The following is a 13,493-nucleotide window of genomic DNA, read 5'->3' as shown; positions in this document are numbered from 1 at the left end:
TATTTGGTATTTTCCATTGGTTTCTCATTACAAATGATCAGCATAACAATTATGAACATTTATATGAATCTTAGAATTTGGCATGTCTCTATTTGCTTTAATGACATCAGCACTCTGAATAATAGGCCTACCTGAACTTCGTATTTTGAGCACTTCTTGCGTTGTTGTTGTTTTTGCCTCTTTATGATGACTCGCTGAATTTTTGTCCTAATTTGTAAGTCGCTTTGGATAAAGGCGTCTGCTAAATGACTAAATGTAAATGTAAATGTAAGCACTCAATTTATTTTACACAAAAAATACTTATTTTTTACTTTATTTTTTAGTAAAATAAAAGTAATAAATAAAATACTTTAATTTTTTTATATATATATTTATAGTATATTTATAATTTTTGTTTTTAAACTTCAAAGGAATGTTTTTGGTTGTACTTCTAGTTCGAAATATACTTATGAATATGGCCTAAAATGAACTCTCACCAAGCGCCAAATACGAGTAAAAAATGTTGGTGAGGATATGAAACATGTCAATCGCAGTTGGCCGGTAATATTTTTACGCATTCTATTCTTACAATGCAATGTTGTGACAACATGAACGTGGACAAAAGTGAATGATGCTCGGGACAGTTGACCGGACAGTGCTGCATCATCACAAAAGTTGAAGCCTTGCCAATTTAAATATTAAAACTAACGAAACATCCGCATCTCAGACAGCGTGCGAAAACTGAATCGAACTCTCTTTCACGTCTTCTTGTGCTTTAAAATGCCTGTATTGGTGAGTATCCTCATAAATATAGTCAGTTAGGTTTTAAGTGAATGTAAACAGTTGAGAAAGATAATGCATGTGTGTATCAGTATGCGTGAATTAGCTCTTAAAGTGACAGCAGCCTAATATTCCTGCCGCTGTCTGTGTCCTTAATGTTTATCAGACAACAAAAGACAGAGAAAAATCACTCACTGCTCTTGACAATTATTATTATTATTTTTTACTTTAATGAGGATTAATCTGTGTTTAATTTATACAGTGAAGTCTATGCAATGTTATTTTACATTTGATTACTTTATTAAATTTCGGAACCTGAAAATTGTGAATTTTCACTGGTATCCAAAAGTTTGGCGTCATAACTGACTGTTTTTGCAAAAACAGTTTCATGGCTGGAATAAAATATTTATAGCTGCTAGCTGGTAATCTTTCTTCAGTCACCGGCCATTGGCAGGTGTGGTAAAAAGTTTGTTAGTTTTAGGCCCTTTTTATAAACATTAATGAATTACGTACAAGCAAATTAAAGGTGTAACTTTGTCCTCAACCATCCCAAAATATCCTAATTAAAATGTCCACAAAATAATTGGAAATACACAACAGAGTACCATAAATGGAATGTAATATTTTATTACATAGAAATCCAAAGAAGTCATTCAAAAATGAGTCTTTTCCCTTCAGAACAGCCGTTGCTGACAGACCGCATTTGGCCAAGACAAAAGAAGGACAGAGAAAAAGGCATTTCACAACAACTCATTTCCAGCTTATGCAGGACAACACACAAAACTCCTACTACCACCATTCCCAAACAAACAATCCCAATGCTACAACTGTTTCAGACATGCGTCATCCATTATTATCGACACATGAACACAAGAATCACATTCACAACAAAATATCCATTGCTATTTTTCACACAAAAGATTCTTCAAATCTACTGGACCATCGGTTGGTCAGTATGTTACAGGCTCAGACCAGAATCACACCAGCTGTCACATCACAGATAAATTGGTTCTAACTCAAGTGTTGTGGATCATAGACATCCAGGCTACTGTAATCCCTGAGACATATTTCATATATCAGCTGGAGAGCGTCTCAATGCAGACATCCTCCAGACATCTCCTGTCTGATATCGGGTTACACTAGCGTAGACAAGCACTCTAGGTATATAATCATAATGGACATCAGGTAAGCTGGATATATTTTCATAGGCACAGGAGGTAGGTAATAATTTGCACTCAGGGTGACTGATGGAAGATGTGACTGAAAGGAAGCCAGAGCCCAAACTTGCTTCGATATTTCTGAATCTGTTAAAAGAGACACCAACAGTTATGATCACGGCAGATATGACGAAGTTCTTCAAATCCCTCTCCCGAAAATACAAACATGCAGGAAGTTTATGCACATGTTCATAAGAAAATAAGTGGTTTTGGCTACTTCATCCATTGCAAGAATAATTCCTCATTTGATAAAACACCACTCAAGCATCAGGTGAAAAATAAAATAAAACTTCTCTTCATGTGTTCATGTATTGTTTTTGACCTTTTCTGGAAATTGTTCTGCTCTCAACTGCGACATTATTGTTTTACTACGACCCCTCTGAAGACAGCAGTTACGTATGTATGTATAATATATTTACATTTATATATATATATATATATTCCTGTTCTTCTTTAAATAAAATTAACTAAAAATGTAATAAAAAAGGGGAATTTAGAACTAAAACACCTTTTCTTTAAGACTTGCTTCATGATGTTATTTTCATGACAATGAAATGGATGTTTTACTTGTAATTACTGTAATCCATTTCTTTCTTTGATTTTGGGGTGAAGTATGACATGTTCTTGTCAGGTTTCATGAAATACATGCACCCATGTATTGCTTCGATATTTCTAACATGACCAGGCTAAAATTACTTTCCATTCCCTAGAGTTAGAAATCAAGCCATGTTCCTTTAATTAAAAAGAACATGTGCTTTAATTCAGACATTAATTCAGACAAAATTAGCTAAAGACATTAGCGGAAGACTGACTTGTTTCAATGTTTGGGATGTGTAACTGCTCAATATCTTGTTAACGTGGAATATGATGAGGCTATGGAATGCAAAAATAAATAAAAATAAAATACAATCATGTGCTTTAAATAGGTCGAGCATTAAATAAGGAAAAAATAACACATGACAAATAAGGATAAAGCAATGTTGGGTATTATGGGTGGAGCCCATTACACTTCAGTCATGCTAAATTCTTCTGTGTTTCCACTTGACATTATTGTGCATTTGCATTGATTGATTTCAGTCATAATATAAAAAGCTCTGGGCGCTCAAAGATTCTTCTGCATATTATTTCAAGATAACTGGCCCCTGTCGGGTTAATGTGCGTGAAGTGAATGATTACGAAGCCATTTTAAGACACAAAAAGGTTCTGGATGAGAGAAAAGATATTTTAAACGAAAACGTTTTAAAGAAAACAATTTGTAAGCTGAAAACAAATGAAAACTATGCGAATCTTACAATTAGTGTCCAGATTATATTTCACACAAAAATCAAAGTGAGAAATTAGATTTTGCATAAAGAAAACAAACCATCAAGACATTATTTTCATGATAATTAAGCACATTTTCATTTTATGCAGTGCATCCATTACACCGTATTTCTTGTGATTTTCATTATATTCTCATTATACTACAATAAAAAAATACTGTGGTGGTACAATTTAAATTTAAATCAGCACAAATGAAAGGCAACACAGCAGTTAAAACGTGCTTAACTGTCAAGAAAATAATATTGAAAAATATATATATATATTGTAAAAAAGCAAAACCTCTCATTTCTATTTTTGATTTAAGGGTGAAATAAGACGTGGACATGTTGTTGACAGGTTTTGTGAGATTCACCCAACTTTATATAAGCTGGACCCAATGTCTGTATTGCACACGATGTGTCTCAATGTTTTTCCCAAAAAACTAAAATTATGCAATTAAAAAAACAAAAATCACAAAATAAAACCCAAGCATGTGGGATGAAGACGTGTCGTATTCAGATCTGCAGTACGAGCCCAGCGGCCGAGATGTTGTCTCCTCCTCCGGCGGTCTGGTAGACTTCTGTACACACCAGCACGGGAGCCACGCAAATCTCATAGCCGTCCTCTTCCCAGCAGGACACCGGTCGAGATTCCTGAAGCGGAATTCTCTGACTTCCTTCCCTCCTGCTAATGGAGAACGATTCATCCATAATCAGCCGTGCTTTACTGAGATCGATGTCCGGCGAGCCGCAGACGTGCCGGTTGGCAGTCAGAGAGGCTTTGGCCGTGGCCGACATGGTGTTCTTCCACTGGGAGCCGCGTTTGACGATGATGGCCTGGAAAGCTAGAGTGTGGACGTGAAGGCGGGTGAGCGGCCGACCCGTCCCGGCCTCGCGGTGGCGCTGGTTTACCAGGCGGTAGAGTTCTCTCATCTGGTCCAGCACCGTAGCTACACGGGGGTTGGGGTCGGAGAGCACGGTCAAGTTGCTGCCGCGGAAAAGGCTCAAGAGATTGGGCAGCTCTTGCTCGTTCATGCCCAAAGAGTCGGCGTGAGGAAGAACGAACTCTAGAAGGTCAGACATCAGACTTTCGTCCACAAAGCTGGCCATCTCGAAATGTACGGCGGTCTGCGGGGACGCGGAGGACAACATCTGCGCCAGCCTTCCCAGCAGAGCCTCACGCTCTCCTGTAGGAAAGAGACGGTTATTACAGAATCTCTTAAAGTCCCCCTGTGGTGAAAATCAAGCTTTTAAATGTTGTTTATATGTCTATGTGGTGTATGATTTAAGACAAACCATGTGCAAATTCATGTCAACACCATTGCTGAGTATTTTCTTCTCAAAACTGCAGTGAACCAAAGACAGTCTCAAAAACGCAGTTTGAAATCGCTGGTGTTTCTGACGTCACAAACTACCTTGTAACCAATCAGGTCAATGTGTGATCGTCAACGAGTGGATCTCTGAGCTGGTGTGAGTGAGTGGAGGCGGGGCTAACTTGCATGTTCATAGAACCGCGTATACTAAATGAGGCAAGGCCGTAGAGTTACATTCAAGCTATTTTAAGGCATGAAGACGTTTTTTTTCAAAGTTGAGTTTTAAGGGATACAATTATTGACTACAGGGGGACTTTAAAGGAATAGTCCACTTTAAAAGGAAGATATTTAGAAGAATATCAGTAACCAGACAGTTTCTGGTCTCATTGACTTCCATAGTAGGAAAAATATATACTATGGAAGTCAATGAGACCAGAAACTGTCTGGTTAGTTACCGATATTCTTCTAAATATCTTCCTTTCTGTTTAGCAGAAGAAAGAAATTCATAAAGGATTGAAACAACATGAGGGTGAGTATATGATGACAGAATTTTCATTTTAAAGTGGACTGAGTATCCCTTTAACCAATATGGCAAAATATGTAAATTGCTTAATGGAACATTAAAATTAAATTACACTGAAAACAATTTGGTGTACGACAATTTTCACTGTTAAATCTTGAAGTAGAGAGGTTGAAATAGTCTTTCAATATTTCAGTATTTTCATAATTCAATAATCTTTGCTTTATTTACAGCTTCGAAACACTGAAAAAGTTACCATGAATCAAATTTCACTTCGAAATCGTTTGTTAACTTCACAATTAATTACCAAGAAACAGCAAGTAACACACTGAAGAAGAAAGACTGAAAGAGTGTTTTCTTGTAAAAATGTTCTCCAATAATTCCAATAACTCCTTTGTTTTATTTACAGTTTCATTATTTTTTTTTTTACAGTGCTGTGTAGTTACACACTTCACTTTTAATGTTCCATTAAGCATTTTTTGCCTTTGGGTCTAAATATTACTTACTTAAAACACCAATAACCCACTTAGAAAACTGAATTGTCCAATCAAAAAAAAAATCAAAAAAGAAATCGGTCTGTTTATGATGCGAGCAGTGAAGATGTGCAGTGAATATTATTAATAGTCATTTCCCTTAGGGCAGAAAGAAAAGATATGCAAAGCAAGCAAAATCACTGAGCGCTACAAGTTATTACAGTCCGTCTACTTTCCCAGGGCAGCTGGGAAAACATGCTAATCTTACCATGTGACAGTACAGGGTTAGTTTAGCTCCAAACCACCACTGATCCACATACAGGCTGACGGTTTACAGACCAGTATATGTGCACTTTTTAATAACTTTTCATTAATCAGTTCACTAATACACATAACATCCAGCTTCACTATCCAGCTAGACTCATCATCAATCACCCCATCAAGGTTGGTCAGAAATCTTGGAGTAACAGTTGATGACCAGCTGACCTTCACAGATCACATTTCAAAGACAGCTCGATCATGCAGGTTTGCACTGCACAACATCAGGAAGATCAGGCCTTTCCTAACTGAGCATGCAACACAACTTCTCGTCCAGGCCCTGGTCATTACTAGGCTTGACTACTGCAATGCTCTTCTGGCTGGACTTCCATCATGTGCAACTAAACCTCTACAGATGATCCAGAATGCTGCAGCTCGTCTTGTCTTCAACGAGCCCAAGAGGGCCCACGTCACTCCTTTGTTCATCTCACTGCACTGGCTACCTCTCTCTGCTCGCATCAAGTTCAAGGCACTGACGCTTGCTTACAGATCTGTCACAGGCTCAGCTCCCTCCTACTTTCACTCAATCCTACGGGTCTACATCCCTACCAGAAGCCTTCGATCGGTCAACGAGCGACGTCTCGTGGTCCCATCACAGAGAGCCAAAAAATCACTTATCAGAACATTCTCATTCACAGTTCCATGCTGGTGGAATGATCTCCCCACCAGCATCCGGAATGCAGAATCCATGACAACATTCAAAAAAGAGCTGAAAACTCTTCTCTTCCGTGAGCACTTAACCTCATAAAAAAAAAAAATTCTCGCTTATCGGGCTTATGCTACTCTGAATAATGCCTGAACTTCGTATTTTGAGCACTTCTTGCGTTGTTTTTGCCTCTTCACGATGACTTGCTTAATTTAGTCCCAATTCGTAAGTCGCTTTGGACAAAAGCGTCTGCTAAATGACTAAATGTAAAATGTAAAATAACATAATGATTAACTGGTTAGTAGTTCAAAAGTCAGGGGTCAGTAAGAAATTAATATTTTTCTTCAGCAAGGATACATTAATCAAAAGTGACATGTAAAACTGCTATTTTAAAGCGCAATAGTATTTGTAATAAAATGTTACTGTATTTTATAAATGCATTCATGGTGAACACAATAGACTTCTTTCAAAAACATTTTTAAAAATCTCACTGACCCCAAACATTTGAATGCTAGTCTATATAAAACAATGAAAACACATGAATAAAAAGTTTCATATTGTTATTTGAAAGCACATTAAATACTGATTTAAGTATTATGCAATAATGTTTGTTAATGTTATTAATGAAAGTTAATAAGAAGTGTTAAATATTATCCTCAGACGGCTTCATTCACTTACCCTTTTTGAAAGGGAAGTTGTCCATCATCTGCAACCCTCCTACTACGAGCAAATCCGGATTGAAACCATTCAGCTTCTCCTGAAATTGCTCCATGGAGTCCAAATATGGATTATGGTCATCACTATGGACAATATACCTACAGCAATACAAGAAAAGCGCTTACATGCAAAGCAAAAATGTCTAGATTAAAAGTAGTATAGATAAAGTAAAAAAACAACAATCTGAAAGTATATTAGCCTAATATAAGCCCACCTGTTGGCCCTTCGGGAAGTGTACGGCCCCCATGTGGCACCTGTGGGGTACTCCAGGATCAGGTGGATATCTGGCTCATCTACAGTGTTTCCAGCCACTGACGAGAAACCAAATAATTCAATGCAATGCAAAACATGGAAGAAAGAGCTGTAGCAAGCAGAAAATATACTTTAAAATGGGTAATTTTTTCTAAAATTAAGATTTTAAAGTGCACTTATTATGCTTTCGAGTAGTGTGTAATAAAGTTGTTTGTGAATGTAAAAAGTCTCAAAAGTATCAAAGATCAAAGTGAAGGATAAATAATGTTATTGTTTCCCAAAAGGAAGAACCGATTCTGAACTGCCTGAAACAGTAATTCCAGTCTTACTTCCTGTACGAACCTATGTAGGTTTGTAACAAACTTGTATAATGCCAGCCTATGGTCTTCATTGGCTGCCTGCGAACTACGTCTACTTTGACCCACTATAGTTGTAGCTGAGGCCTGGAAGAGTTTGGTTCACATTTTCGACATGTCGAGAAGATGCGGTTTTCTGCGATGTGAAGCAAATCCACCTTGCATGAACTTCCAAAAGATGAGGACTCGGGCATAAATTGATCCGTTAAAACCGACGCCATCGTTACGGTTCGTATCAATGTGTATGAAGTGCTGAGGAAGTGCTCTAGATGTGAAATTCAGATATGGTAATGGGCTTTTTTTACGACATGCACTGTAAGCGACAGACTAATGGTAATCACAAAAGACTGAGCCATCTGACCAATGAGAGCGGAGTATGCTTTCGGAAAAAAGGAGTTTAGAGAGACCGGATTCTTTATCGAAAAGTTTCAGACACTGTGAGAAAGGAGTTGATGCTGCAAGTGTTTTTTGACATTGGATGCATGTAAACCAGGGGTGTCCGTTCCTGCTCCTGAAGAGCCACTGTCCTGAAGAGTTCAAATCCAACCAGACCTTAAATTTGAGCCGGATCCTGTTTTCCGGAAAACGTCAGATTTGGGATTTTTGCGTTCCGTTATTTGTTTTTAAATGACTCAGCATTAACAAGTGCATTACATGGTGACAGTGTGTGTGACACGAGTGTGAAAGAGTTTGTTTTGCGCGCAGCGGAAAGTTTGGAGAAAGGGTATATACCTGTTAATATCGCTTAAATGTCATAAAAGAAGGAAGTTGAGGCAATTTGGAGCTAAACTCTACAGGACAGTGGCCCTCCAGGACAGAGTTTGGACACCCCTGATGTATTGTAGGAGACCTCCAAAACAGAATTAGGAGCCTTTAAAATAGCATAATAGTCAGGAGTGCACATAACTGGTGCGCATGTGTGGTAAAAATAAAGAGAGAGAGAGAGAGAGAGAGAGAGAGAGAGAGAGAGAGAGAGAGAGAGAGAGAGAGAGAGAGGCGTGTTTTAGACAGCGCTCGAACACCAAATTGATTCCTCTTTCGCGTTAATGATGACGATTTTTCAAAATATTTTATAGGGCTGTGAAACGATTAATCGCATCCAAAATAAAAGTTTGTGTTTACATACTATATGTGTATGTACTGTGCATAATGATTTTGTTTATATAAATATACACACATTCATATTTAATAGTTGCTTATATAATTTGTATTATAAATAAATACAAATATTTTATATACAAATAAAAAAAAAATCTTAAATATATACATGCATGTGTGTGTATTTATATATGCAAAATAATTATGCACAGAACACACACATATATTATGTAAACACAAACTTTTATTTTGGATGCGATTAATCGTTTCACATTTTTAAAAATCATCATCATCATCATCTACCATGTTCGAGAGAAAAGAAGATAGTGAGGAGAGCAGTCAGGAGGAAAATGATGACGACAGCTTGTAGGATAAGTGTGAGTAAAGTGTGAGTACCAAGCAGCATCTCCAGGTGCTCCCTTGAGAACCAGACCAAAAAAGTTATGTGCACCCCTGATAATAGGGCCACTAAAGTGTTGTTGTTATATTTACAATATTGAATAGAAAAAGCTGAAAATAAGCTCATTACAGCACCTGTGATGCGCTGTGAGAGGATATCAGTGAAATCGATGCTGAAACTGCCACCTAAAAGCACATCACATCCTTCCAGCGCCATCCTGCTGGCCATGACAGGTGCATTTCCTCCTATTGACCACCTGTTTCCTGGCAGCTCTCGAGAAGCCTCTACCAGTTCACTGAAGAGCGTGTCGTTCATCACATACCTCCTATGGGAAAGAGTGAAAGAAAACTGTCAGCAGAATAACAAACACAGTGCTTTGTAATTACACTCCTGTTATTAAGCCACAAGTCAAGCTACTTGTTCTTTCCATATAATTTTGGATGTCTGAAAGTCAGCTGAAAGTAATTTCAGATGCTGAGAAATTCATCAGTTTTGATGAAAGATATAGGGGGCGAGCGATATACCGGTTGTATTATGGTCTCTATCGTGGTTTCGCTCATGTGAGGTTGCGGTGTTGAGGCATCATCACAAAAACCCGTCCGCTTCATGCATTTTTAAGCCTTGCTTCAAGTTTCAAGTTCGAATTTCAATGCCATCTAACTTTTTGCCATTGTAAAAACCTTATTTCCATTTTATATACCTGTCAAAAGTTCAGAAACATTAAAAAATATATACCTTTTTGAAAGAAGTCTCTTATGTCACCATGGCTGCATTTATTTAATCAAAAATACAGTAAAAACAGTACAATTGTGAAATATTATTACATATTAAAAGAACAGTTTTTTTTTATTTGAATATACTGTATGTATTTTAAAATGTAATATATTCCTGTGAATTTTCAGCATCATTACTCCAGTCTTTTTTCAGATTTTCAGTCAGAAATCAGATTTGATGCTCAAGAAACATTTCTTATTAATATCATCAATATTGAAAACAGTGGTGCTGCCTAATATTTTTGTGGATACGTTGATACTTTTTTCAGGATTCTTTGATTAATAGAAAGTTCAATAAACAGCCTTTATTTGCATTTATTACATTTATTCAATTTATTAAAGCATTTATTAAATCAAAATGTTACATAACATTATAAATGTCTTCTCTTATTTTTTTTACTGAATTTAATTTTAAACTAACAATTTGTTAATGGTTGGACTTAAGTTGAATCATTGTTAAAACTATTATACGCATAAATTCGGTGCTCCGATCCATCCCCCAACTTGGAAAATGTTATTATTTTTGATTGGCTATTTGGCTAGTTTTCTGGTGGTGGTTGTTGTTGTTGTTGTTTGCACAGACCTGGCAACCCTGACGCCAGAGGCTTAAAATCCTCTCTAACTGAAAAGAATGAAAAGAAAACCTCCACTATGATTGATGGTTATTATAACCTAGAGGAAAAATTGACACATCAATCCAAACATATGTCAACCAGAAGCACTGGCGTCTCCAAACGCTACTGTGCCGCAGGCTTTAGCAACACCATGCAGCGTCTCAACATAACTGCGATATTATCTTGAGAGGCCTGTCGTTACGCCCTCAAGTGTGAATTCTCTTGCTGTATGCAGCTTATCGCCAGCACAACAAAACTAAAAGTGTCTGATGCATTTCAGCTTTAAAAATTAATTTAAGTATTCATATTTAACTTATTGTTTTAGTTTTGTGACACTTTGTGGTTTTGTAACGTTAGTTGTTCATAGCTCATGTGATGAACTGCATCTGAGGCTAACTGTGTGGGGAACTGACTAAATTCATCATGGGACCGGTTAGTTTTAATTCCAACTGTTAAATATTAACTGACACAAAACGAAAGGTTGTAACGGTTTAACTGACCCCAGGCTTCATATCAAATAAATCACAACAGACGAGTTATGTTTTATTGTGTAATCTCTACAGTCCCGAGGGCTTTGTGAACATGCTTGAACGGCTCTCACTTACTCCGAAGCGGCTCCGGGGGAGAAAAAGTAAGCGAAACTCTGCGCCAGCTGCTCCGCATTCTCTATGTAGTCGTGGTGGAGGGGCTGGTCTGTCGCCTTCAAACCCATTTTGTTTAGCAGAGTCACTCCATCGACGATGATGTCCACACAGCCGCCAAAACCTGATAAGAGACAGTGAAATCACATGTTAAGTAATATAAAATTACAATTATTCAATCTTTGAACCTGGCCATCCAACAAAACACACCTCAATCATAGGTCATCATAGAATATCTGAAAAGAATGGATTAGATGTATTATATGGCATAGTTTGCCAAAGCAAAACGTCACTTCAAAGACTGAAGCTGTTGTTTGTCAGAACGCGACTGACTGATAAAGGCATCGATCACGGATTCAAAAAACAGATAATGACTGTGCAATCCCAGATAGGCTTTGATAGCAAGTTAACTTTGACAATAGAACTGACTGAACATCATCGATCAACAAAGATTCAATCAAAAGTCTAGAGAAGAACTTTCACATGCACTGACCGTCATTTAAACAACAAATACAATAAATGCATTGCACTGGGTTATCTCAGGTTAATGATTGAAGAATGTTGGTAAACATAAGGCTAAAACCAGTTGTCAAAGTTTTTTTTTTTTCTCGCAAGCACTGTATGTGTTATTATAGAGACTGTTTTAACCAACAATTTCAAAAAAAGCAAAGACAAGATGCAAAACAAACATGCAAAACATCAGCGCAAGCCAGATCCTAAGATAGCATTCCTCAGAAGCAAAACAAGCCATATAATCAGATAATGAAAGATATTATCAGAAATCATTCTAATTTGCTTTATCATCAATGTTGGAAACAGTTGTGCTGCTTAATATTTTTTTTATTACCAGTGATTCTTTTTTCAGGATTCTTTAATTAATAAAAGGTTAAAATAGAACAGCATGCATTTAAAATATTAATATTTTGTAACAATATACACTACCATTCAAAAGTTTGGGGTCAGTAATTAACACTTTCATTCAGCAAGGATGTGTTACATTTATTTTTAAAAAGTGATAGTAAAGATTTATATTGTTAGAAAAGTTTTCTATTTTGAATAAATGCTGTTCTTTTTATTCTTTTAATCATCAAAGAATCCTGAAAAAAACATGAAAAAGTAAGAATCACAGGTGATAAAAAAAAAATATTAAGCAGCACAACTGTTTCCAATATTGATAATAAATCATCATATTAGAATGATCTCTGAAGGATCATGTGACACTGAAGACTGTAGTATTGATGCATGAAAATTCAGCTTTGCATCACAGAAACAACTTATATTTTAAAGTATATTAAACTAAAAAATCATTATTTTAAATTGTAATAATATTTCACAATATTACAGTTTTCTTTTCTTTTTTTCTGTATTTTTGAAGCCGGCTCGCTTGGTGAGCATAAGAGACTTCTTTCAAAAACATTAAAAATAGTAATGCTTCAAACTTTTGACCAATATTGTTTATACATATCACATTAAATTAGTAGTTATTGATTTAAAAATACAACTTTATTACATAAAATACTCTCATTTTGAGAATTGCAAATTTGCATGCAAATTCATTGCTTAGTTAGGCTACTTCAAAAGATGCCAATCTAACATGCAACGTAATATTATAGCATTATTATTACTACATGAAATTAGTTAAAAGTTTATTTGCTATTTTCATTCAAGTTTATTCTTAAATTTAGTGCGATTATTAAAAAAAAAAAAAGATATAAAGCAACGTTCTTATATAAATGTCATATTTGACAACTTGCAGAATCTATCCCATGCGTGCATATGATCATTATAATTTGTTGCACGCTGTTAAGTGCACTTAAAAGTCAGTACCTATAGCCACTCTCGGTCTGGACACGCCGTTCATGCCCACTTTCCGCTCTGCGCGCAGCAATGAAGACAGAAGCACGTCCAGTCTCTCATCCAGAACCGAACCGTCCGGAGATCGGAACCAATACGCCACCAACACCACTGCGAGTGACAAAAACGAGCCATATTTGACACCAGAGCGCAGCTCAATGGCCATTGCAGATGTATGAACACACTCCCGTCTCCTCTCTGTCTTCCTGAGCTTATGTGATGATGAATCAGGGGGCGGATG

General features: G+C 36.7%; 1 protein-coding gene across 1 annotated transcript; it reads right to left on the bottom strand.

Moving 5' to 3' along the window:
- Positions 1–1,361: 1,361 nt before the first annotated feature.
- Positions 1,362–13,487, bottom strand: adpgk2 (ADP-dependent glucokinase 2). Its single transcript, XM_082142343.1, has 6 exons — positions 13,226–13,487; positions 11,363–11,522; positions 9,505–9,695; positions 7,479–7,575; positions 7,226–7,362; positions 1,362–4,464 (listed from the first exon to the last, which is right to left on the bottom strand). The coding sequence occupies exons 1-6, from the start codon at positions 13,416–13,418 to the stop codon at positions 3,794–3,796; spliced, it is 1,449 nt and encodes a 482-aa protein (XP_081998469.1). The 5' UTR covers positions 13,419–13,487; the 3' UTR covers positions 1,362–3,793.
- Between the last annotated feature and the right edge of the window lie 6 nt (positions 13,488–13,493).

This window comes from Leuciscus leuciscus, assembly GCF_965113295.1.
Source record: "Leuciscus leuciscus genome assembly, chromosome: 17".
Classification (NCBI taxonomy): domain Eukaryota; kingdom Metazoa; phylum Chordata; class Actinopteri; order Cypriniformes; family Leuciscidae; genus Leuciscus; species Leuciscus leuciscus.
This window is presented reverse-complemented; position numbering and strand designations above follow the sequence as displayed.